The sequence below is a fragment of the Eulemur rufifrons genome, chromosome 7 (genome assembly GCF_041146395.1).
Source record: "Eulemur rufifrons isolate Redbay chromosome 7, OSU_ERuf_1, whole genome shotgun sequence".
Lineage (NCBI taxonomy): Eukaryota > Metazoa > Chordata > Mammalia > Primates > Lemuridae > Eulemur > Eulemur rufifrons.
The window spans coordinates 273,574,961-273,600,948 of NC_090989.1; the positions used below are offsets into that span (position 1 = coordinate 273,574,961).

Genomic DNA, 25,988 nt, shown 5'->3' on the forward strand with positions numbered 1-25,988 from the left:
GCCGTGGCGTCAGCCTAGTTCACAGCAACCTCAAACTCCTGGGCTCAAGTGATCCTCCTGCCTCAGCCTCCCGAGTAGCTGGGACTACAGGCATGCACCACCATGCCCGGCTAATTATTTATATATTTTTTAGTTGTTCAGATAATTTTTTTCTATTTTTTAGTAGAGACAGGGTCTCACTCTTGCTCAGGCTGGTCTCAGAACTCCTGACCTCAAGCGATCCTCCCGCCTCGGCCTCCCAGAGTACTAGGATTACAGGCGTGAGCCACCACGCCCAGCTGAAAAATAGTTATTTTAAATGAGTCTGAATTTTTCTTTATGCTGTTCATTTGCTTGGCATGCTAACAAAGGTAAGCTTCAGCCTAGATCTTATTCAGTGAAATAAAAATCTCAATTTAAGGAGAGTTTGCTATATTTTGCAATTCTGTAGTGTGAGATGGCTTTACTGGTGAACATGGCATTTTAAATTTTCTTCCTGATTATAAAGGTATTGCAATTATGGGGAATTACTTAATCATTATGAGTATTTTATTTTATATCCTTCCAATTTTTTTGTCTGCATTTCTTTTATACTTCTATACAGACTTTTGAGAAACATTTTTACATTTGTTTCAATCTCTAAAAACAGTTAGAAATAGGAGATAGAATATTAAGTTATTGCTTCTATGTTAGTAGTCAGATTTATTGATCAACTATCTTCATATTTAAACTAATTAGGAAACTGTAGTGTAATAGCTAGTAAAATTGTCTAGAGTCATACAAAGTCTTGGTTTCACAACTTCCTAGTATGACCACGGTTCAGTTTTGTTATCTGTAAAATTGGAATAAATATACTTTCTATCTTGAGGATTAAGTAGGTTAAAGGATGTAGAGTTTAGAACAGTGCCTGGCACATAGTAAGTGCTAGATAAAGTCAGCTATCAATTATATGGTAATTATTAATTAATTTCCAAGTTGCTTCTACTAGAATAACTTCATTTGTACCTGCTATTAAATTATTTTCATCAACTTTTATAAAGTAAGATTTTTGATATATAAGGTACACATGGAGTTCCTAGATAACTCCCACATTTTATTTTTATTAAAAAAAACTGATAGAACATAGAATACCTTTTTAAATTGTAGACGCTATTGTCTTTATAAATCAGTGTTGCTATCCTCTGTTAATTATATATCCGGGTTTGGGGGATTAGATTTCAGAAGCAGAGAAGGACCTTCTTTTCAAGCAATTGAGTGGTAGGATACAGCTTGTAAATAAATTACGCCAGGAAGCTCTGGATCTAGAACTGCAGATGGAAAAGCAAAGGCAAGAAATTGCTGAAAAGGAGAAGGAGATCAAGGACCTGCAAATAGCCATAGATAGCCTGGATTCCAAAGACCCAAAACATGTGAGTAAGAAATTTTGGCTTGTTCTGTGGAGACTAGAATATTGTTCTGACTAGACAGTACGTGTCTCATCGTTGTTAGCAACAGCATCTTTTCTGAAAGTCTCTTTTAGTTTGATGCACAAACATAAGTGATGTATATATAGTCAGCCCTCTGTGGGTTCTGCATCTGTGAATCAGCCAACCTCAGATTGAAAATATTTAAAAAAAAAGATGGTTGCATCTGTACTGAACATGTACAGACTTTTTTCCTCATCATTATTCCCTAAACAATACAGTATAGCAAGTATTTACATAGCATTTATATTGTATTAGGTATTATAAGTAATCTGGAGATGATTTAAAGTATACGAGAGGTTATACGTAGGTTAAACGCAAATACTACACCATTTTATATAAGGGACTTGAGCATCAGTGGATTTTGGTATCTGTTGGGAGTCCTGGAACCAATCTCTTATGGGATACTGCATATATATGTGTGTGTTTGTACAACATGTGTATGTATAAATATTATGTGTATGTATTATATATAAATATATGTATATATACACATGTACGAAATGTGTATATATGTCTAAAACAAAACAACTTAAGCCTTGAAGAAGGGAGCTTTCAGTAAATGATATCTGCATGGTACACTAATTTTTTTTTTTTAATGGTTCAGTTTCATTGTATTTCAGAGCAAGAGAAACCTGCTCCAAGATGCAGTCCAAACCTCTTATCCTTTCTCCCTCATCACCTTCTTTTCTTCTTTTTTAAGAGCAGAAAGAGCTGAAAGGTATTCAAAGTCCCTTTTCCACTTTAATCCTTTTTGCAAATATTGCACTAAAACTATTTGGTATTTCATATTGTTTTGTTTTGTCGCTAAAAATGACACAGTTCTCTGGCAGAGGTGGGGAACCTGTGGCCTTGGGGCACACATGACCTTCTGGATCCTTGAGTGTGGCCTTTTGACTGAATCCACATTTTATAGAACAAATCCTTTTAATAAAGGCTTTCTAACAAAAGCCTAGAAATTGAAACCAATTAAAATTGATTAAAACTATGATCTGTGAATCTAATTAGTACCAGATTGTGTGTTTTCTTTCAACAAATGACTATGATATTCTTAGTGGACAGAGAGTTTAATTTTCACTGGATTTCTGTAAAGAATTACATATAGAAAAGAGCTAAATGAGACATAGGAATATTGTCCAAGTTTTGAAGGGAGCCAAAGTCAAGCTATGCTAGTGGGAATGAAACATACAAACTGGATTTAAGTTTCCTTTTTGCTTTTGTTAAAACTACTAAAAGTTCTTAAGGTTGCAGCCTTAGTCCCAGTACCAAAAGACATCTCTTTTTAATTTGTTTATGTGTAGGGAGCATCACCTGTAGGGAGCATCTTTTTCTAATTTGCAAAGTTGCGTATTGGCTAGTGTTTAGCACCCCATTTTGGGCTACAAAATGTGAATCTTTTAGCAAAGCAGAAGGAATCAGGGTGGGATCCCTGTGTATTTTTCTATAGGTAGATAGACTTATTTAATTTAAAAATTTTATTCAGTCAGATGAGGTATCTTTCTGAATAGCGAATAGAATTTAAAAGTAAAGGCTTGACTCTGATGAGATATCATAGAAAACAAACATATTTAGTGCCCACGATGTACCTTGCCTCATGCTGAGTATTTTGCATATGCTGGGGAGACATTATTTTTATCACAGCATCCATGTGAGGTTGGTGGCATATTTTTGAAAGATTAAGTGATTTGCACCAAATCACCCTAATTTTAGGAAGAGGTGGAGCCCTTGCTTATGCTACTACAGTGAGTCCCTTTCTTCACAAATGTATTAAAGGTCTAAAGAGATTAATTATTAAATTATTTTAAATTTAAAATGGTTGTGAGCTCAGAACCAAGCCTAGTCAGGTTTTCTACAAATAAAAGCATTTTTAACTAGGTTTCAAAAAGAAAAGTTACCATTTAAAAATGAAATTCCATTTTAGTTACAATCTTATTGTTCATAGCTAGAAGCACAAATATAAGAAGAGCAAACATAGTAAAGATTTGTTTTGCTCTTCCCTATCGGAAAATGCCCTATTGGGAGCCAAAGGTAACTACTGTTCGTTAGAGGGAATTAGCCTGTAGTGATCTGTTGCAAAGTTTGGGTGTGATTGGCCTACGGGAGCTTCCTGTGTTTTGATTTAAAGCTTGGAGGGTGGGCCCTGCCCACAGAGGCTGCTGGTGATTGGGTGGGCTGGGCTGCCACTCACTCTTGGCCAGGAATGTGGTTTGAGGCTCTGCGAAATTACTGAGTCTCCGAAGCGCTTGCAAAAATGTGGCTGTCAGAGAGGGAAGTGCACATGAATTTGAAGACAGCATTAGGAAGCGTTCCGCCCACAATTTCTCTGTTCTCAACGACTCAGTTTTAACAGGACAAATTCTAACTTAAGGTATGATCGTTTTTTCTCTCTCTGAACAAAGAACTTAAAAGGAGGAGGAGTCAGATGTAAGTTCCTGTTTTTACAATAACTCTTTTGTGAGCTGCACAGTAGTGAAAATCGCAGAATCTACTTTTGCTCCCATGTGTTTAATGCACACCATTGGCATATTGAACCAAATTTTTGGCCTGCATACAGAGGTTTCACTGGAATTTTTAATGGTGAATTTTAAGGATTGATAGATATGAATGCAGTAGTTTTGTTTTATTCATCAGCCATAAAAATCCTAAATTCACTTACAATATAAGCTGTTATCTGCAGTTAACCTTTTCAGAAAGATTTCAAATGGATATTTTCGAAGTGCAGGGAGAAGAAGAGTTTTGAAAATCCCATGAAGTTTTACCAGTAGTAAAATTAAAACCTTCCAATTAAGCTACCACTCATTTGTTCATCAGAAATGAAAAGACTTCTTTCTTGTATTTGGGGGAAGCAGACACCTAAAATCGAGAAATATTCTTTATAACCAAATGGATCTTACACTTGAGAACCTTGGTGTTCTTAGTTCAAACTCTAATACAGTTTCTCTCTCTCTCTCTCTCTCTCCCTCCCTCTCTCTCTCTCTCTCTTTGTTTATTCTATTCCCCTGATCCTGTGGAGGCAAACTTAGGATCATGAGGGTGTGAGTAGGAGGGCAAAGGTTCTCTGGGGATTTATATTGTCTCCATATGAACAGTTGCCTAAGGAACCTGGGCAAGTCATTTGATGGATCTGAGATTTAGTTTTCTCATGTGTAAAACGAAAGGTTAAGGCACATCATTGGTTCTCGATTTGTTTTCTCCAGCACACCTGAGAGATGCAATCCACTTCTTTCAGTCAACAGCAAAGGCCAGTCAGGGTGTGTGGTTGTGTTCCACCCAGGGGCAAGTGTGGTGGCAGAGGGGTGTGCCTCCCCAGGGCCATCCATGTTGAGACTCACAGGGCTAAGTCGTCTTTGAGGTCCCTCTAGGCTCTCAGTGTGTTGCATCTAAAAGCAAAATGTTTCTTTGTAAATAAATTTGAATTCCAAGTAAGTATTTCATGTCTCTATTTTCCCCTAAGAAACAATTTTTTTAAGTACATTTAATGTGCTTTTTCAGATTAAAAAGGCATTATTTATTTATCTATTATAAAAGTTTTAAATATAAAAAAACTGTTTAAAAAAGGAAAAATATCTCCTGTCATCCACTTAGATATAGTCCTTGTCATCCTTTCTCAGTCTTTTGGTTGAAATCAAATGTAGTTATAATCCTTGTTAATTTTTTGGCTATATTTTTTAAGTCCTTTTCTACAGATATATGTCAATATAATCAATTAATTTTTGGAAACCTTTTTTAAAACACACATTTTAATATAGTGCAAATAACACTGAACTTGGCTTCATTATTAGGTGTGCCCTTGGAAAAATCACTCAACCTCTTTGATCCTCAGTTTTCTCATCTGTAAAATGGAAATGATTCCCCATATCAAGTGAGCCTGAGGTTTAAATGAAACTACCCACGTGAAAAAAATACAGGGCCTGACACAAAATAGATGCAAATTATTCTTCCTTTTAAAATGTTAAGGATTATTACTTTTTAAAAAAGTTTAAAGAACTTGGAGTTTTGTTGATTTTTTTTTTTTTTTTTTTTTAATTCAGGCCCATATGAAGGCTCAGAAAAGGGGTAAAGAACAACAGCTTGACATTATGAACAAGCAGTACAAACAACTTGAAAGCCGTTTGGATGCAATACTTTCTAGAATTGCTAAGGAGACTGAAGAGATTAAGGACCTTGAACAACAACTTACTGAAGGTGAGAATTTAAGTATGATTTAAGGTAAATCAGTTTCATTATTAACAAAAGAAAGATGATAAAGATAGGTAATGATCCAAATGTTAGCTGAATATATATTTTTAGCTGTTTGTACCAGTATTTGATAGGGAAATATTAACAGTGTAAGTACCCAAATGTGTTTAATAAAATTTAAAAATTTTATTTTAGTTTTATTTTGTTGCATTGATGCCTCATGAGTTCAGATCATTCCATTCAGTAGGCAAGAAGTAAATACATGATCATAATAAGCTCTGGCATATGATTGTTTTTGTCTGTGGTGTAAGATCCTTTTAGGAGTGAAATGGTTGTTGGCATCAGGGAATTCAGTGTCAAGTTATAAGAAGAGTATAGAAAGAACTTTGGGATCTATTTTTGCAATGCCAATTTAAATTGTGACATTCTTATAATAGTGGAAGAGGAAGACGATAGGCTGTTGCGGTAAGACCCTGGGCTCAGTGTAAAAAGGTCCCAGTTCCTGTTTTGTTGTTATCAGCTATGTCACCTTGGACAAGTTACTTCTATCTCAATCATTAGTTGTTGGGAGGATTAACTGACATAGTATTCATAAAGTCCCTGGCACATAGATGGTATCCAGTATTATGTATGGTGTGTATGTGTGTGGTTCTTTTAAGTCATCAGGTTACATGCTTATGCTGCCAGTCTTGGATTAGTTTTGTATACAGAGTGGTTTTGTTTTGTGTGTCTAATAGCAAGTACTCATGGTTTTGGTGCACATTTTTCATTATTTTATTTGGAAGTTATTTAAACTTTTTACAGCATGAATCAGGCATTTTATAAGCATTGTTTACTAAATGTAGTATTTTTATTGTATACGTGCTTAATACTCCTATACTATGAATAATAGGAAACCATTGAAAGCATAGACTTTCACTCTTGGCTAATAACAAATAGCTAAGGAGATAATATAGTATTATTAAAATATACATTATTATCATTTTTGCATCTTGCTTAGGCCAAATAGCAGCAAATGAAGCCCTGAAGAAGGATTTGGAAGGTGTCATTAGTGGGTTGCAGGAATACCTAGGGACCATCAAAGGCCAGGCAACGCAGGCCCAGAATGAGTGCAGGAAGCTACAGGGCGAGAAAGAGACATTGCTGCAGAAATTGACTGAAGTCGAGCAGGAAAGGGACCAACTGGAAATAGTTGCCATGGATGCAGAAAATATGAAGAAGGTATGACTTGTTTCTTCCTTCCTATTTTCCCTAGCTTGAAAAGTGATAATGTCCAAATTAAGTCAGTTGAAGAAGTTAATAGGTCAGTTATAAATGGCAAAAAGTATTAGTGGCTATATGGTAAAAATTATAAAACTGTACAAGTTGCCTTATACAGCTTGTTATTGTGAAGATACAATGAAATAATGAATATGAAAACATTTAGTCCTATGTCTGATGAAAAATAGGCCTTAAATCTTATCCTCCGAAAGTAGATTTTTTTTTTTTCCTTTCTTCCTTCTTATGTCTTCAGATTCATTTAAAGTATCACACAAATGGTTGCTTTGGGAAACAGCATGTTGGTAACTTACTGACTTTCCCTTACATTTAGCCAGGTTTCTGTTTTCTAACCGGATAATGAAAACTTACTGTGGCAGGCAGCAGTGGCTGCCAGCATTCGGTTTACAGTGCTCAAGTTACTTATAATGATTTGCAGATGCTTAAGCAGCACAGTGAGGTTCCATAGTTAAACACACTGAATTTTTCCAGGAGCTTGCAGAGCTAGAAAGCGCCCTCCAGGAGCAGCATGAGGTGAATGCATCCTTGCAGCAGACCCAGGGGGATCTCAGTGCCTATGAAGCTGAGCTAGAGGCTCGGTTGAAACTAAAGGATGCTGAAGCCAACCAGCTCAAGGAAGAGTTGGAAAAACTCACGAGGCTTACCCAGGTAAGTAGGAGCAACTAGAAACCAAGTAGCCTGTACTTTAAGATATCATCCTTCCTTTATTTATATCTTAATTTAAGATTAAGCATCTTTTAATATAGTACATATGGAGTGATAGGAAAGGCACATTTTTGGAGTTGACATTCTGAGTTCAAATACTAGCCCTTTGTGAACATGGGCAAATCACTTCATGGCTCTGAGCCTCCCAGCCTATTCCTCCTCTGTGAAATGGCTCATGGTGAAGACAAATGGACATGAAAGCACCTAGCAGTTGATACTCAATAAAGTCTGGTTTTTCTTTCATAGAACAGCTTTAGTTTGCTATTTCCTATTATGCTTGATTGAAGGACCCGCATTCAAATGTACTTGCAAATTAGAGAAAGCATCATCCATCCAGTAAATACTTATTGAGTGACCATTGAGGGCCAGGTGCTATGGATGCTCTAGGGAAAGCACCTGCTGACAGTCCACCAGGTGAAACAGGTGTGGGAGAAAGAAAGGGACAGGGTTCTGTGGCAGAGGAGAGGATAGTCAGGGAAGACCACTTTACAGAAATGTTTCAACTGAGGCCTGAAGGATGAGTAGGATTTGGCCATGCAGAGGAGTCATAATGAAAGGGGTAGAGGTAAGGGATGGGTTCTAGGCAGAGAGCCAAGGAGAGAGAGCACAATGCATTTGAAGTGCTGAAAGTATGCCTCCAGCTACACTCGTGTCTACTTGTTTCTGTTTCTTAGTGCCTGACACATGAGAAGCATCAATATGTGCTTAATGGATGAAAATGAAATAAAATAAGATATTTTGAATTTCAGGAATGCATGTAAAAGAGAATTCATATGATTAGAAAAAGAATTGAAAGTAGGTCTGGTTTATTGTAGTAATTATGTTATTGTCTTCTTTATAAGATATCAGATGATCACTTGCCAGTTATCAGGATTATATTATATTTCTCAAGAATACCAGGTTTTGCACAACTACAGTTGACAAGACCAGAGTCTCAGAAAACAGGGTTGGGGGAAAATAATTAAAATAACAGTAAATATTTTTTAATAATAGTAAATAATTTCTAGGTGATGTTTCCTTTCAAATAAATTCTCTTCTTTTCAATCCAGCCCTTACTAGTTTGAAATACACTGTCGTTTGAACTTCTATTGTTCTTTATATTTTTCCCATAAGTCTTTTTTTTTTTTTTTTTTTTTGAGACAGGGTCTCACTCTATTGCCTGGGCTAGAGTGCAGTGGCCTCATCATAGCTCACTGCAACCTCAAACTCCTGGGCTCAAGTGATCCTCCTGCCTCAGCCTCCTGAGTAGCTGGGACTACAGGCACATGCCACCATGCCCAGCTAATTTTTCTATTTTTTGTAGAGATAGGGTCTCACTATGTTGCTCAGACTGGTCTCAAACTCCTGGCCTCAAACAATTCTCCTGCCTTGGTCTCTCAAAGTGCTAGGATTACAGGCATGAGCCACCACACTTGGCCTCATAATTCTTGACAGAAATATTATAAAAGCCTGGCTTTCTCACTGACTCACTTGGTATTGAAAGAGATACACCTCGCCCTTCCTTAGCACCAAGACTGCCAGGATTGGTTTTCAAACCACACATTGATAATATGGAACATAACATATCTTCTGTCTCTGATCTACAAATCTACAGAGCTCTGATTGGCAAAATTTAGTTATATGAAGTCACTTACAAAGCTTGTTAAATGCAGATTCTCAGGTCCTGCCATAGAGATTCTTATCCATCAAATCTGAGATGGAGCCTGGGCATCTGCATTTTTAATAGGCACATCAAGTGTTCATGTATATACTTGAGGACCACAGTTTGAGAAATACTGGTCTAAGGGGAAAAAAGAGCAATAACTGTTAGATTCCTTGTAGAACTTTTAAAGGTAGGTGCTTGGGCCCATCCTTGAAGATTCTGATTTAGTATTTGGGCTGAGCTGATTCTGATGCTTATTTCTCCTTGAGTATTAATAGTTTAAGGACATGTGAAAAAAAAAAACTTAGATTTTAAAATTTGAGAGTATAAAATAAAAACTGAATTGTAAAACCATACTAGCAAGGGAATGTGGATATATGTAAATTTATTTGGGCTTTTTGGATCATAAATTTATTACTGTTTTACACTTTCATGTCATTGCTTCCTGTGGCAACAGTTAGAACAATCAGCCCTTCAAGCAGAACTTGAGAAGGAAAGACAAGCCCTCAAAAATGCCCTTGGAAAAGCCCAATTCTCAGAAGAAAAGGAACAAGAGAATAGTGAGCTCCACACAAAACTTAAACAGCTACAGGTAGAGATTTGTTGTTTTAGAATTTATTCTTACACAGGACACCCAAAGATGATAATGTCTTTAGTCAGGCATTTACCAACCTGCTCTAACATGTAGTAAGCAATTTGAATTATTAGAAAAAGAGGAAATCTGGGTGGGGCAGTACTGTAGCCTCTGTTTTCTTGTGACTGTGGTTTTAAAATTATTAATACGAGTGTACTTGTGTTATGGGGTGCAAAGAGGTGGAGGCAGTGTCAATAGTAAACAGTATACTGTGTAAATCCATGGGCAAAAGCAATACCTTGCATTCCTTCTAGAAGCAGATTTTTCACCAGACTGAGCTAAAATTATCAGATTTATACATTCCTCTTCCACTGAAATATCTTTGTAATTATCCAGAAATTTAACTAGAGTGGATTGTAGTAGGGTTTCTTGACTGTAAACAGTTTTCACAATTCCTTTCTCAGAAAATATGCTATTAAAAATGCAATCATTTTATGTTTATGAGAATGTATGGCAGAATATTTTTATAGCTATTCTCACAATAATATGTCCAATAAACTTCAGGAGAAGCAGGTGGATAGAATTTTTCAGATAATTAAACTCTCAAAGAGGACAGATGTCTGAACAAACAAGTACCTGAATGAACACTCAGATCTCTAAAGCTGTGAGGTCATGGGGGCCTCTTGGCTGGCTGAAGTGGCAGCTGTTGTAACCAGAAATAAAGGGGCAAAGTTTATGTGGTTTGGAGCAAGGCTTCCAAAAACACATGCAGGGGAATTTGTGACAGACAAGACTAAGCTCACTCAAATTTTCTCTTCTTCCAACACTGCAAATATTTTTTCCAAAATTTTAAGAAAATCTAATAATGTAGAATTTAATTTTTACTGCCGTCAGTTCAACTTCAGAAGCAAATATCATAAAAGATGTACATGTTTTCCATTCTTGTGTGAGTTGTATATATGTGTATTGGGTCTTCATTGGGTTATCATTTTTTATTTTTACTATGGAAATTTTCAAATAATCACTAAAAAAGAGAAAATAGTTTTATGACCCTTTATTTGCTCATTGCCCAACTTAACACAGTTATCAACTTTCATTGTTTCATTTTGTCCCCCTTTTTTGTTGCTGGAATATTTTAAAGAAAAATCTCATACATCTTTGTTTCACCCATAAATACTTCAGTATACGTCTCTTACAGAAAAGGACTAAAATATATTCTTCAGGGGCCATGTCCTCCACGGCAGAAACTGAAGTCAGCTTTCCAGAATGCTGGCCCATATTGTAGGACTACCTTAGTTAGGACTAGGTCCTGTGGTTACTTGGCCAACTATCCTCTTGATATATGGAGCACAAGTTAAACCAAACCCACTCTACATTTGTCTTTGTCAGAAATCATTTAGTTGCAATGAACCTTAACCTACTCATGCTAACTTGAGAAAGGAGACAGTTTGGTAAAAATCAGAGCTGCTATATCAGTCTCTCAGGGGATACTTGGCTCTCTCATTTCTCCTTCTCTATCTCTTTGAGCACTTATTTGGCTCACTATGGACCTCAGCCCTGAGCTGACATATCTTTCCAGGTCCAGCACTTATATAGACCTGCTGTACTGGATCTTGGTTCAAGTTGTGGAGAGAGTGAGAACCTGTTTTTCTGGCTAGTCAGTAGATTGACTGGCCTTGAGTGAGATCATCTGTGGGCAGGATTAGGTAGTAGTGCAGAAATGGCTGCCTCAGGGCAATGGGCAGGGACAGTTTATAGATAGAGAAGACTCCAGATGGGATAGGCACTTACAAACATGTTAATGGCAATTCTAAATTCTCCATTTTAGTTAAGAGTGTTACACTGAGTTTGAAATAGATTAACCACTCAGGTAGAATGTAGGTATTCAGGGGAATACAATCAGTAGCTTAGTATATAAAATTATTTTTCTCTATAATTTAGGGAAATTTTAGCAGTTTCTTTTTACTTGAAAGAGGAATTGTCTGAATTTAGTTCTATGGTCTAGATAGGTTTGCTAATTTGTTAGTAGTGAAACTATGCCGGCATATAACAGATACACTCCCCATTTCACCCCCTCCATAGGATGACAATAACCTATTAAAACAGCAACTTAAAGATTTCCAGAATCACCTTAACCATGTGGTTGATGGTTTGATTCATCCAGAAGAAGTGGCAGCTCGTGTGGATGAGCTAAGGACAAAACTGAAATTAGGAACTGGGGAAATGAGGTAAGGGAAAATCAAGACCTCCAAGTATGGAGTGGGCCACACAACCTCAGAGTTGTGAATGTGAGGTTCAGGCGCTTAACTCAGCCTTCTAAGTTCTGTTAATGGCTGATTTCTTTTGTAGGGTTCTCCTTATGGTGTTTCCATGACTGAGACACAAGATTGTTTAATTCTAATGTCACTTTTTTTTAATGTTTTACATTTCAGGTCTTTTATACTTTTTGTTATTAATTTTAAAAAATAAAGTTTTTAAGAGTAATTCTTTCTTGAAAGTTCATTACATACGGTCAGGAAGCAGAGCTACATTGTACATTTTAAATAGAGAACAAATATCAAAAGAAAGCAGAGGATTATTTCAAATATAGGAAATGGACATTTATTCCATGAGCAAACATTGTTAACCTGACATAAGCCTATGTTTTTAGAATAGCAACAGTCATTTGATAAAACAGTGATTTGCCCTTAGGAGATGTTCTAAGTAAATTGCTATGGATTGACGCCGGTCCTTCCATATAACTAATTTTTTACTCTTGGACTACTATTAACAGCATGTTTGCAACCAGCATCAAGAATAAAATGTCACATTTATACCATCTTTTTTTCCTTCCTTACCAGAATCCATAGTCCTTCAGACATCTTAGGGAAAAGTCTTGCTGATTTACAGAAACAATTCAGTGAAATTCTTGCACGCTCCCAGTGGGAAAGAGAGGAAGCACAAGTGAGAGAGAGGAAACTGCAAGAAGAAATGGCTCTGCAGCAAGAAAAACTGGCAAATGGACAAGAAGAGTTCAGGCAGGCGTTTGAAAGAGCCCTTGAAGCAAGAGTAAGAAAAGGGCAAGAGGCAGCTGGAGGGAAGTGTTTGGCAAATAGTAATGTTTTTCAGCAAATTACAATGCTTCCTTTCTCATGTAAATATAACATTATTGTTGTTATTTTCACTCATAACAAGTCAATTTTAGTATGACTAAAATTCAACCCTGAATATGGTTATGATGTCAAAGTCAGGCTTGTTTTATGACACTATTCTTTCCTTGTTTTGGAAGCAACTAAGATGTTTTCTGACAAGTGGGTAAATAATACCACATTGCTAGAGTATAGTGTGTAGTGTGGCGCCAGAATCGGATTTTTTTTGATGTAATGATTTTAATGATGAAGCAAACATTCAAATGGATCCTAGAGAGTATCCTAGGTAAAGCCATCCCTGGTAACTCAGTACAAAATTTCATTAACAGCCTGTATTAAAATGAAAGGTAATTCTATAAACAGTTTTTATTTTATTTAAAACATATTTTGCTTAAAAATCATTCTTGAAACTTGATTTCCTCACAGATTAATTCTGATAAGAGGCAACATGAAGCAAGAATCCGGCAGTTGGAGAATGAAATTCATTATATGCAAGAAAATCTAAAAAGTATGGAGGAAATCCAAGGCCTTACAGATCTCCAACTTCAGGAAGCTGATGAAGAGAAGGAGAGAATTCTGGCCCAACTCCGAGAGTTAGAGGAAAAGGTAGGGAAGGCTAGGAAGGTGAGACACAGAAGTACCTCCTGCCCAGGTCCTGCCCACTGGTGATCGGGTCAGCTGAGATCCAAAATAGCCTCTGGCTTCATTGCTGGCACAGAGCTGAACCTGACCTAGGAGGGACCTGGATCCGTGTCACCAAATCAAGGACCTGAGACCAGGGTGTCCTGATAGATGGAAACGAGAATTGGGAATATAAGGAGGGACTTTAGAGTCAATTAAGTGGTACTTAACAAATGATATTGGGATGAGTTTGACTCCTTAGAAACTTCTTGCCCAATTAGATACATCCGTGGGAAATTATTTTTAAACTCTTCATCTTCCTTTCTAATACCCTGGCCTCTCTGTGATGGCTTTTCTCTATCCCACCTCAACCATCTCCTATTGTCATATCTTATATTTTGTCAAATTCAGAAATTTCATCTACCACCTCTGAAATCACAAACTGAAGTGTCCCACTCTGATCATGACCTCTTATGGCACCCCCACACTAACAATTTTTCAATCTTATGGAGCTGCTAATTTGTTAGTCACACCTTTTCTATCTGTTCAGCCCTTCCTGTCTTTACTGTCCTCCTTGTCCAACTTAAATTCCATGCTCTGCCACTACAGCCATTTTTTTGCAAATATCCTCAGATCTCTTGCCCTTTTCTCCTATCTTACTTCCCTACAAAACTGAAGCTCTCTGCATTCTTTGGGCCTGCATCCATGGAAGGTATTCTTGGAGGAAAAAGTCATCCATCCAGCATAGTGGTGTCATTATAAACTCATGGTCACCAGCCTCAAATGGGCAACATGACGCTTTTCTCTGGTGAACTCATTCTCTTATGCACCACTGTTCCATACCTTCTCCGCTCCTCACACCTGCCATCTCCCCCTTTTCCCAGCCTCAGTGAATGATTTACTTCATCCTTCACTGAGAACCCAGGCCCTTTTGAATCTATCTCCAAAATATATCTTGAATATATGTCCTTTTTCCTCCTCTGATGGCACCACCCTCATCTATCATTTCTTCTGGACAATAGCTGTGGCTGCCTGACAGGTCTGCCACTTCTACTCATGACCCTGCTCCACACAGCAGCCAGCATGTTCTTTCTAAAATGTGGACTGGCTAGAGTCAGTCCTCCTCCCTGCAGTTTCCCTTGTTCTTAGGATAAAGAACAAAATTTTTAAGCCTTTGAGACCCTGCATAATTGGCTTCTAGTGAGATGTCTCCTTTTCTCACTGGGCTCCTCCTTTCAGTTCCTCAGAGATGCCAAGTTCTTTCTTCACCACCATGTGTCCATGGCCAGATTCAGTGATTTTAAAGGCTGGTCCAGCTATTTCTTGGTGATGGTGCCAAGCAGTGTTTTTCCAATGAACGAATGAAGTTAGGATCACTAAGATTCTTGACTAGGAAGACTGATTCTAAATGTATCTTAGTTTTGAGATTTTTAAATTTGTTTGTTCAGTGGATATTTATGGAGCACCTGCTGTGTATCAGGCATTGTTCTAGGCATGGGGTGTGTAGCGGTGAGTGGTGTCCCTGCCCTACTGGAACTTACATCCTAATTCATTGCTACCAAATGATTCATCTGTTACTTACTGTTTCTATTATTTTAGAAGAAACTTGAAGATGCCAAATCTCAGGAGCAGTTTTTTGGTTTAGATAAAGAATTGAAGAAACTAAAGAAAGCTGTGGCCACCTCTGATAAGCTAGCCACAGCGGAGCTCACCATTGCCAAAGACCAACTTAAGTCCCTTCATGGAACTGTTATGAAAATTAACCAGGAGCGTGCAGAGGTGAGTCCACCTGTACGGAACAAGTTTCCACCAGTGCTGCTGTCAAAAAACGGCAACTTGTATTATTGATCTCTTATTATAGACTTAAATTATTTTATAAACCATTGTAAAATTATCTGTGTTTCTTAATGCCTGAAGATTGTATTTCCCCCATCACAACCCCTAAGAATTTGTTTTGTGCTACCATGGGCCCTGTACTCAATATATTTAGTCCTTAAAGGAATCATCAAATGAAACATACTATCCCTACCTTAAAGTGTAGGGATCCGCCTAAGGAGGTAGCTGTCAACACATACCTGGATGAGGGTTTTGAAGGCCTATCATATAATCCCTCTGAACTTCAAATTTTTCATCTTCTAAAATATTTACAGGATGTATTTATGAAAATATGTTACCGCATAGGGGTGTTATGACTCCTGACTGAGATAATGTCTGTTATGGTGCTTTCTAGGATGCAAATGCTGATGAGATTAAGATAGTATTAATAGATCATAGGAGAAAAAAATCTAATGATGAGAGCCCAGAGAGATGTCAATCATGGAAGACTGTAGAACAGGAAAAAAAAAAAAAAATTAGCCCTTGTTCATTCTGAAGCAGCACCCTGCCCACTTGGCCCTCTGGAGGCAGGGAAGGCTGCCCAGTGATAGGAACAACACAGGAGAAGGTGGGGCTTGGCACCACGTGTGCATGGATAGCCAGGCAGGCAATGTGACGAAAGCATAAGAATCAATCTGAGAGGAAGAAAGAATGAAGAAGACAACCTGTGATAGCAATGCTACCTTTCTCATACTTCTGTCCCAGTAGGAGTTGCAGGAAGCAGAGAGGTTCAGCAGAAAGGCAGCACAAGCGGCCAGGGATCTGACTCGAGCAGAAGCTGAGATTGAACTCCTGCAGAATCTTCTCAGGGAGAAGGAGGAGCAGGTCAGTGTGGTTACCCTGAGACCTTCTCCTTACTAGGTCCTTATCAGTTCCTAAAAGACTAAATTACTGTAGGTGATTTCTGAATGAATTCTGCAGTGCAATCAATAATTAGTAGTTTATCCTCTACAGTGTGCCAGGTACAGTGCAATATAAATATAAGGAGTAATGTGGTTTTCTCACTGGTAAAGTGTAAACAAAAATATAGAATTATAATCAATTAGCAAGGATAAACACATCTGGGAATGAATTAATTCATTGACAACTTTGTGTATGTGATTTTTTTAATAGGTTCGAACTGAGATGGAGAAAGCCGATGTAGGTATTGGAGGAACAAACTCACAGGTGCTAGAATTCGAGAAACTGCGTGAGACAATGGAGCGACAGAGGACAGAGATTGCACGGCTTCGGAACATACTAGACCTCACTGGGGCTGGTAAAGTATTGGGCTTTGATTTTTGCAATGGTTTTGTAGTTCTAAAATCAAATCATCTTGTTTGTTTTTTGCCTTTAGAAAATGCATTTAACTGTTGCAAATCAACCCCATGCTTGATTTAGAGAGCTGTGGTAATTAACAAGTAATATCAAAGAATTAAAAAACATGTAAGTGTAATTAAAAAAAGAGATAAGAGGTTTGCATTTATATAATAATTTCAAAAGAAATAATGTTTACAAATCTGTTTATTTGCTTTGTTTGACTTACTTTATAATTGAATGACAGAAGGATGTGCTATCCTGTTAGTGTTAGCAAAAACTAATTACCAAAGGGCAGATGGAAAGTCAGCTTTAAGGAACTGATAAAATTCATTGGCTCTCATGGAATCTCTTTTGTATTTTGAGAGAGAAAGGAAGTAAATGATTTTATCCCTACCTCACAGAATGGCTTTCCTTTACAGACAACAAAGGAGGCTTTGAAAATGTTTTAGAAGAAATTGCAGAATTGCGTCGTGAAGTTTCTTATCAAAATGATTACATCAGCAGTATGGCAGATCCTTTCAAAAGACGAGGCTATTGGTACTTTATGCCACCGCCACCATCATCAAAAGTAGGAATTCTGTGATGTTGGAAGTGTTTACTGAATTTTCTTAAGAAAGTATGACATTGTCCCCTTCCCCAAATTTGGGAACAGGTGCCAAGAACATTTCTATGCTAAGCCATGCATTGAGGTTCTTGAGTGTTTTTAATATTTGAGTTGAAAATAGGGCATTCCCAGGAAAGATGGCAATTGTCTGTTTATGGTAAGGTAGTATGTTGTGGGATCCCCGAATGAAGATGCTATAAGGGGAAAAGGTGACTTAAGCCCAGAAAGCCTGTTGAAATTGGATATAGAATTGTGCAGAGGCTCAGACAAAAAAATAGCACCTGGATTTCATTTCCTTTTAACAAACATTCACTCAGTGCTTACTGAAGTCTAGGCCAAGTGCTAGGCAGTGGTGGGGTACCACAATGAATGATGCAACCCCTGTTCTCAAAGAGCTCATGGGTCATGCCAGTGTGATTACAAAACAGTGATGTGCATGTGACAAGAGACTTGACCTTTGTGCTGTAGCTGCAGAGAGATATTAAGTATTATCTCATGGGGAAGTTCAGGAAGGAAGGTTTCACAAGCAGGGTCCTGCAGTCAGCACTTAGCAAGCAGGGAGGGATGAGCTTTTGGCAGGGAGGAAAGAGCTTGTGTGGAAAAGGAGAGTTGGCTTAGCCATGGCAAATAGCCGTGTGGGCCTAGAGGGTTTGATGGGAACAGTGAAAGATGAAACTGAAAAAGTAAATTGGGGTCATGCATTTTTTTAAAGGGCCTTAAAATCCCTTGCACTTAATTATGGAGGCCATGGGAAACGATTTTTGTGCTAACATGCTCAGAGCTATAGTTGGGGAAGAATATTCTGGCTAAGTGTGGAGACTAGACGTGTGGCATGGTAAGCTTTCTGTGGGGCTGTTTGAACTGATTCAAGTGAAGAATAGGAGGAGCCAGAGGTAGATTAATGGAGCTAGAAAACGAAATATGAGATTAAGAGATCTTAAGGAGATAAATGGTCAGGGCTTGGTGCCTGAATGTGGGAAGATGAGGAAGTCTGTACTCATCCAAAGCGGAGGGGCTGGGTGCCATCTTGCTAGAATCAGGTGATAAGCAACAAAGAGAAACAGCTTAGGCACACTGGGATCCCAGGGCTAATAGACTTAACCAGAACCCTGAAGAGCAGAATCTAAGGTCTTCCTTCCAGAAATCTAACAGAAGCCTTGGAACAACTGGGGCTGGAGGTGGAAGCAGTGTAAGAGCAAAACATGTAACCCTGAGCTGGGTGAGGGTTTGGAGGATAGACCTACAGACTGGGAAGGAGAGGGAGAGGAGCAGAATAGAGCTTTAAAGCCATGCCAAGCTCCCAGGACAGTGGAAGACTGATATCCCCAGATTCCCTTGAATGTTTGCTGGTTTCCTTTGCCTCAGTTGTTGGGCCGTCAAGGACAGGGTAAAAGAAAAAGAAACCACCAGGAAAGATGAGAAGAGAGGCTGACACTCAGGGGTTTGATCACTTATGTAGAACTTGTTTTCATTCCTTTCTCTTGGGGCATTGCTGCATAAAATTAACCCAAACAGTCAGATAACATTTCAGCATTGTCAAGGACTTGTTATTTCTAGAAAGTTGTACCAAAAGACAGGATAGGAAATGGATATTTTTAAATAATTTCTGAAAAGATAGACATTGGTTTGTCTGCTTTCACCACACTCTGAGCCCTTCACTCTCACAGAGCAGTCTGATGTGACTGCTGCCATTGTACACACGCAGCCTTCCTCTTTTCTCAGCCTTGCTGACATTGCCATGTTCATTAAGTCTAGAGGGACATAAATAAACTGAACCATGTAAATGGAACTGCAGGTTATGTGACTGTATAATCACTTCTCACTTCTGTCTGAAAAATGAGAATTATGGTAATGAAAAGAAATCCTACATCTCAGCTTTGCTCTAGACTTTGACATTTCTCAAAATCAGCCTTTCCACTTGTAATGGTGTGCTCTGCTGTCATTTATTTTAGGTTTCAAGCCACAGTTCCCAGGCCACCAAGGACTCTGGTGTTGGCCTAAAGTACAGAGCCTCAACTCCCATTAGAAAATCACATCCTGGGCAGCAAGATGGGAAGGAAGGCAATGGGCCTCCACCTACCTCAGGGTACTGGGTTTATTCTCCCATCAGGCGTGGGTTACATAAATCGTTTCCAAATAGAGGTGAGTCACATCACATAGAGAAGTTGCATTTCTCTAGCATGTTTAATAACCTTTTGTTGGTTTCCTGCAATTCCCAAGACATAGTCCAATCCCCTTAGCTAGGTCTGCGAGTCCTTCTGTGATCTGGCCTTGGCCAACCACCTCTAGTCTCACCTCCCATCACTCTCCCACATCATACCTGATTGCTCAAGATACTCACAGCATGCCACGCTCCTCAGACCTCAATGTTTTAAACTCTATGTCTGGAATGTCCTCCTTCCTCTCCCAAACTGATTCCTACTCATCCTTCAATAAGACGTAAATCCTCAAACAATACTCCTTTATGGAGCCTTCCTGCACTCTGTATCGCCCAGGTTGACTGAGCAGCTTTTTAGCCTTTACTAGAGCATGGTGCCTTGTATCCTTGCATCATGACCTTAATCTCACCCTGCTAAAATGAAGTGTTGTAGGTCTGTCTTCCAAAGCTCTGGGGGGAAAGAGTCCAACCTGGGTAAATCCCAGCTCTTTCACTTAGTAGCTGTGTGATCCTAGGCAAATTATTTAGCTGCTCTGAGACTGTTAATCTGTAAAATGGGAATACTACCTTCTGAGGATTTGTTCATTCAGGAACTATTTATTGAGTGCTGTGTGCTAGATTCTTTGTCATCAGTGATCAGCAAACATGTTTTCTGCTTTTGGGAGAGATAAGTAAGCAAGCCATCACATTAGAGAGTGTTATATGTCATGACAGCAATAAGCACTGAGTGCTGTGAGATCTCACACACAGCACATCTCTGCTGTCTTTTATGTAGCGTGAAGCAGGCACTCAAATGGTTGCTGAATAAATGAGTAAATGAATAAATTAATAACAAAACAAACCAACAGGTAGACATAAGAAAAACTCAAGTGTCAGCCACTGAAAATACTTTGAATCCATATTTTGATACGCTTTTCAAAACTACTTTTGACCTTTTTTTTCAGAGTTTTATTCTCACATCTCTAGTATCTTGGCTTAAATGCTACTGTTCTCTAATAAACTTATTTATCTAGTAAACCATGGGGGGTAAAACACTCTTCCGTTTATTTCTTTGAAGATGCAGACAGTGGAGGAGATAGCCAAGAAGAAAGTGAGCTGGATGACCAAGAGGAACCCCTATTCGTGCCTCCTCCTGGATACATGATGTATACCGTGCTACCTGATGGTTCTCCTGTACCCCAGGGCATGGCCCTGTACGCACCGCCTCCTCCCTTGCCCAACAATAGCCGACCTCTCACCCCTGGCACTGTTGTTTATGGCCCACCTCCTGCTGGGGCCCCCCTCATATATGGACCTCCACCCCCCAACTTCTCTGTTCCCCTCATCCCTATGGGTGTGCTGCATTGCAACGTCCCAGAACATCATAACTTAGTAAGTGGAAAGATATACAATCCCCTGTCCACACTCCTTCCATGGGTAACTGATAAGATTATATACTTAATGAGAAGACATATTTATGACTGGATTATATCCCAAAAGTGTGTTTGTAAGGCTAATGTCTAGAACTGTGCAAGCATTCTCTTATTAAAATAACTACTGAGCTGGGTGCAGTAGTGTGCACCTGTAATCCCAGCTACTCAGGAAGCTAAGGCAGGAGGATCGCTTGAGCCCAGGAATTAGAGGCCAGCCTGGGCAACATAGCAGGACCCCTGTCTCAAGAAGAAAAAAATACTGCAAACAGGAGGTAGGGTCACAGCCCAGTTCACCAACCTGGCTTAGCCACTGTATAACAGAAATGCTTTCAGTCTTGAAATTAACCATTTTTACCTAGTTTATATATTTTTCAATTGACAAGTGCTATGTTAATGTGTATATATAGATATATTCACAAACTAATGCCTATACTTATACCTATATGTGTATTATGAACACACGTATTGCACATATGCACACATATGAATAGCAAACAGCAAGGTTTTGGTCGGGACTATCTCTGGGTGGTAGGATTTATTGATTATTATTTGTTTTCATAGTTCATGTTGTACACACAATTTTGTATTCTGTTTTTCCCACTTACTGTTATAATCATTTCCCTGAGGTTTTACAGATATTTTTAAATAGTATTTTAATGACTGCCCAACATTTCTATATTTGTGGGTACTATAAGCTCACTGTGTGTAAATTCTTACTGTATTTCATATTCTTTTCTTAGGCTTGATTCTAAGAAATTATTACTTCCTAATCATTAAATTAATTCCTAACTTTTTGGTTCCAAAAACATAAAATGTGACCCAAGCTCCTCTTTCAAACTCAGAACAGCTGGGACCTTTGTTTTTTTCTTCCCTTCTCAGCAGATTAAGGGGAAGATAAAGGACCCTAGGACACCTGGGTATCAAGTCACCAGTCCCATTTAAATAAGTCAGACTAGATTCAGAGGGTCTGCGTGCATTTACATGCTTACCAGTGGTAGTCACTCACATTCTCTTGCAGTTTTTCAATGCATATTATCATTTTTCCTGTTCAGCATTTAGTGACAATCTCTTAAAGTGGTGGTTTTACTCTTCCAAAGTACCCAACTGTTTACATAGTTTCCCAGGTGTTCAGATGTTATTTCTTCAGCCTAGATCTTTCCCCTTTCATTCATTCTTCAAAACCTAGGCAAAACACCTCTTCCTCTGAGCACCCTTCTCAGACAACTCCCGTCCCATGTGTCCAGAGGAGGGAAAGACTTGTGTCTGTCTCTTCTGCTAGATGCTGAACTCTTTGGAGACAGATGTTGTCCACAGGAGGCTTGGTGAATGTTTCTCAACCATAATTAGACTGATGGAAAAGTTAAAAATTCTGTCAATCCATTAATTTCATCTTGACATTGAAAAAACGGGCTTCACTTAATTTTTTTTCATACCGAAGTCTTAGACTCTACCACCATTTTTAACATCATATTAATAGACACCACTTTAACCACAGTTAATGTCAGCTTTTGTCAGGAAAGAGGGGAAGGAAGCATCCTGGGATGTCTCAGTACTGTATTTTTTTCCTTTGTTCAGGAGAATGAAGTTTCTAGATTAGAAGACATAACGCAGCATTTAAAATCAAAGAGACAGGAAGAACAGTGGAGGAGAGCATCCAAGCGGCAGTCTGAGAAAGAAATGGAAAAACTGCATCATGATATCGATGGTCTTTTGCAAGAGAAGAAAGACTTGGAGCATGAAGTAGAAGAATTACACAGAACTATCCAGAAACGTCAACAGCAAAAGTAATTATTAGTAACCATTATATTTTTATAATTCAGATGAATATGGTGTTAGTTCATTAAGATAACCTAAATCAACACTATGTAATGGAACTTTCAATGATACTGGAAATGTTCTAGATCTGTACTGTCCAAAACAGTAACCACTTGCCACACGTGGCCATTGAGCACTTAAAATGTGGCTAATTGAACTGAGGAACAGATTTTAATTTAATTTTAATTAATGTAATAACCACATGATAAGTACCATTTTAAACAGTGAAGGTCTAAGTTCTCTTGGCCAATAATCCAAATCAACTCTTCTGTGGTCTCTCTTGGGGAATGGCAGAACCATTCCCCCTGCCTAGTAACTCTAGCTAAAAACATGGCAGGTGTTCTCAACTCCTCCTTTTCTCTCAGTCCCCCAGGCATCCAGTTGGTCTCTAAGTTCTGCTGTCTCTATATCCAAAGAACTCAAACTAGTCCCTTTCTGTCATCTCTGCTGCTCTGTTCTTTAATCAGTCTATCTTAGGCCATTATAATAGCTTCCACACTGGCCTTCCATGTCTTGTCTCTTTCTCTCCACTCTGTCCTTGACACACTGTAAATCTGATTTGCTACTCTCTTATGCGACTCTTACTCCGTCAGAATATACACCTCCCTCCACAACCTGAACCCTGCCTGGCTTTTTTATCCTTCTTGCCCACACACAATGTTTGGGCTGGCCCACTTAGTTTCCTGTGGCTTCCCAAGCAGCATATTTTCTCCTGCCTCAACACCTTTATACGTGCTATCCTTTCTCTGAAATGCTTTTCCTACCCCTCTGCCTAAATCCAACCTGTCTTTCCAAACAAAAGCCGGGGATCCCCACTAACACTCAGGCACTCACAATTCAGGGTTGGCAATCTTGATCGTAGCACTGTTCACAGTGTTGTGAGGAGCCCAGGAGCTTCTTGAGGTCAGTAGCTGGGCTTCATGTCTGTGTCCTGGTGCCTAGCATAGGGTCAGTTAATGAATGCAACATCGGTTGGTTGAGTCAGTTGTGTAAAAGCCTATGTTTTACAGTAGTCCATGACTTAGGACACTTCTTTAGTTTTTGTCATTAAGTCATACTGGCCCAGGACCCTGGGAGGGAGGGGGGCCTGTGGAGGACATGGAGGTAAGATGTGGTCTCTGCCATCTAGGAGCAGACACGTGACTGACTAATAGACCTGATGGGGGAAGGTAAAGGCCACACCTATAAGGGTGGAACTAAATGTTTGAGGGTTGGGGGGGTGATTATATGTATTGTTTTTGTGGGTATATATGTTGGGGGAGTTTTTTATTTTGAGGGTTTTTGGGGGAGATAGTAGGGCAATAGGATAGCCATTTCTTTTCCTAGTTATAAAAATGTAATAAATGATTAGTCTAGGAAATTTGGATAATACAAAAAACGTTCAAAGAAAGTAAAAAGTCATCTGTATGCCTTCATTTAAAGAGAAAGAATCTGTTAATATGTTGAATTTATTTTCATATTTTTCTCTCCCTGCAGTCGCTGATAGTCCCATTTTCAAGTAATTTTGTCTTGTTAGCCTGGAGATGTTGAATCGTATGTCATGCTTCATGCTTTGTGATTTGTCAAATGTCACCATAGTTTTACTCTATCAGAATGGAATAAATTACAAAATTGGGTAGTCTTCCAGGCAGCCTATGAATTGGGCCTGGAAGGATAGCTTTGAGGGAATGGATGATTATTGTGGTAGTGGTTTGATTTATGTTTCTATCTCAGAAGAATAGAATTATCAACATTTCTTGGCCAGGTGCTGACAACACACTAATCTTTGTTGTTAGATTTAAAAAGATAGTCTGGGTGTGGTGGCTCACGCCTGTAATCCCAGCATTTTGGGAGGCTTTTGAGGCCAGGAGTTTGAGATCAGCCTGGGCAACATAGCAAGACCTACCAAATAAATAAATAAATAAATAAAGTAGCTGAGCGTGGTGGCATGCACCTGTAATCCCAGCTACTCAGGAGGCTGAGGCAGGAAGATTGCTTGAGCCCAGGAATTCGAGGTTACAGTGAGCTATGATTGGGCCACTGTACTCTCCAGCCTCAATTGCAGAGCAAGACCCTGTCTCTAACAACAACAACAAAAAAGACAATTCCATCATACATTTTACATTTTATGCATTTATTGTCACTAGTATTCCATGTTTAATAAAAAGGTAAATATAAACCTTGAGCATAATGCAATGTAGCTGCCTCTCTTGTCCCTGCTTATATAAAATTAGAAAATGATTGTGCATCTTTTTAGTAGTTAGGCTACAAGTGTCTACATTTAATATATTTTAATATGTATGTATATGATTTTTTTAGGGACTTCATTGATGGAAATATTGAAAGTCTTGTGACTGAACTAGAAATAGAAAAATCACTCAAGCACCATGAAGATATTGTAGATGAAATTGAGTGCATTGAGAAGACCCTTCTGAAACGTCGCTCAGAGCTTAGGGAAGCTGACCGACTCCTGGCAGAAGCCGAGAGTGAACTTGCGTACACAAAAGAGAAGGTATGTCCTGATGTGGTTTTGGGTGTGAGCTCAGTGTGAGTGAGACAGCTTACTGTCTCTGTGAAGGATTAGAAAGAGAACAAGTGAGAAGAGCACAGTCAGTCTAAGTCCAACAGCTGGGTTCCAGGCTGGAGCTGCTAGTTAGGGACTCTTAAGTGACTTGTGAGAATTTGGGCAAGTCACTTAAATCCCTGACCTTTGCTCTCCTCACCCAAAAAATTCCGGCTAAGAATATGTAGGCTGTTCAGTATGAATTAAATGAAATAGCATACTTAAAATTCCTGAAGTTATTTAGTTCCCAGCCTACTCCACTTCCTTATCCTGTGTGTGTCTTTTTTTTATTATTTGGTTTCTGATATCTATGTTTTTTAAATAGGTCAATCTTTATATTCCTATGAAGCTACAGTGGACTTCACAAGTCTTACGTTTTTCTCCAAGTTGATAATGATATAAAATTTTTTGTATCACTACAACACAGAGGGAAGTTGGGGAGGAAAAGGAGCTAGCTTTTATTGAGCCCCTCCCTGCTATGGACATGTCAGCTGTTTTATAAATAACCACTTCATTGAAGCTTCCTAGCAACCCGGTAAGACAGTGTTACCGTTAGCTCAGAGGCTGGTAACTGGCCCAGAGTCACACAGCTGAAGTTCTGCCTAACCAAGAGCTCTTTTAATTAGATGAGAATTCCAGGATGAAAAATGTTCCTTACCCACATGGAACACCTCAGGAACTATCATTTTTATATTGTTATTTCAATGTGAATCT

The 25,988-nt window shown here is 38.7% G+C and overlaps 1 protein-coding gene across 4 annotated transcripts in view; it reads left to right on the forward strand.

Moving 5' to 3' along the window:
* Nucleotides 1–25,988, forward strand: part of CNTRL (centriolin) — an 83,967-nt gene that overhangs the window by 37,523 nt on the left and 20,456 nt on the right. For 2 of the 4 annotated variants that reach the window (XM_069476729.1, XM_069476726.1), the window contains 16 exons: nt 1,194–1,388; nt 5,474–5,627; nt 6,622–6,842; nt 7,371–7,547; nt 9,704–9,838; nt 11,903–12,048; nt 12,661–12,868; nt 13,375–13,554; nt 15,169–15,348; nt 16,153–16,269; nt 16,558–16,702; nt 17,163–17,311; nt 19,300–19,489; nt 20,563–20,876; nt 22,493–22,701; nt 25,031–25,223. In XM_069476729.1, coding sequence (XP_069332830.1) covers nt 1,194–1,388; nt 5,474–5,627; nt 6,622–6,842; nt 7,371–7,547; nt 9,704–9,838; nt 11,903–12,048; nt 12,661–12,868; nt 13,375–13,554; nt 15,169–15,348; nt 16,153–16,269; nt 16,558–16,702; nt 17,163–17,311; nt 19,300–19,489; nt 20,563–20,876; nt 22,493–22,701; nt 25,031–25,223 — 2,913 coding nt within the window. Of the gene's footprint in view, nt 1–1,193; nt 1,389–3,628; nt 3,811–5,473; nt 5,628–6,621; nt 6,843–7,370; nt 7,548–9,703; nt 9,839–11,902; nt 12,049–12,660; nt 12,869–13,374; nt 13,555–15,168; nt 15,349–16,152; nt 16,270–16,557; nt 16,703–17,162; nt 17,312–19,299; nt 19,490–20,562; nt 20,877–22,492; nt 22,702–25,030; nt 25,224–25,988 lie in introns of those variants that run through there. The other 2 variants (XM_069476727.1, XM_069476728.1) reach the window with 1 other exon arrangement.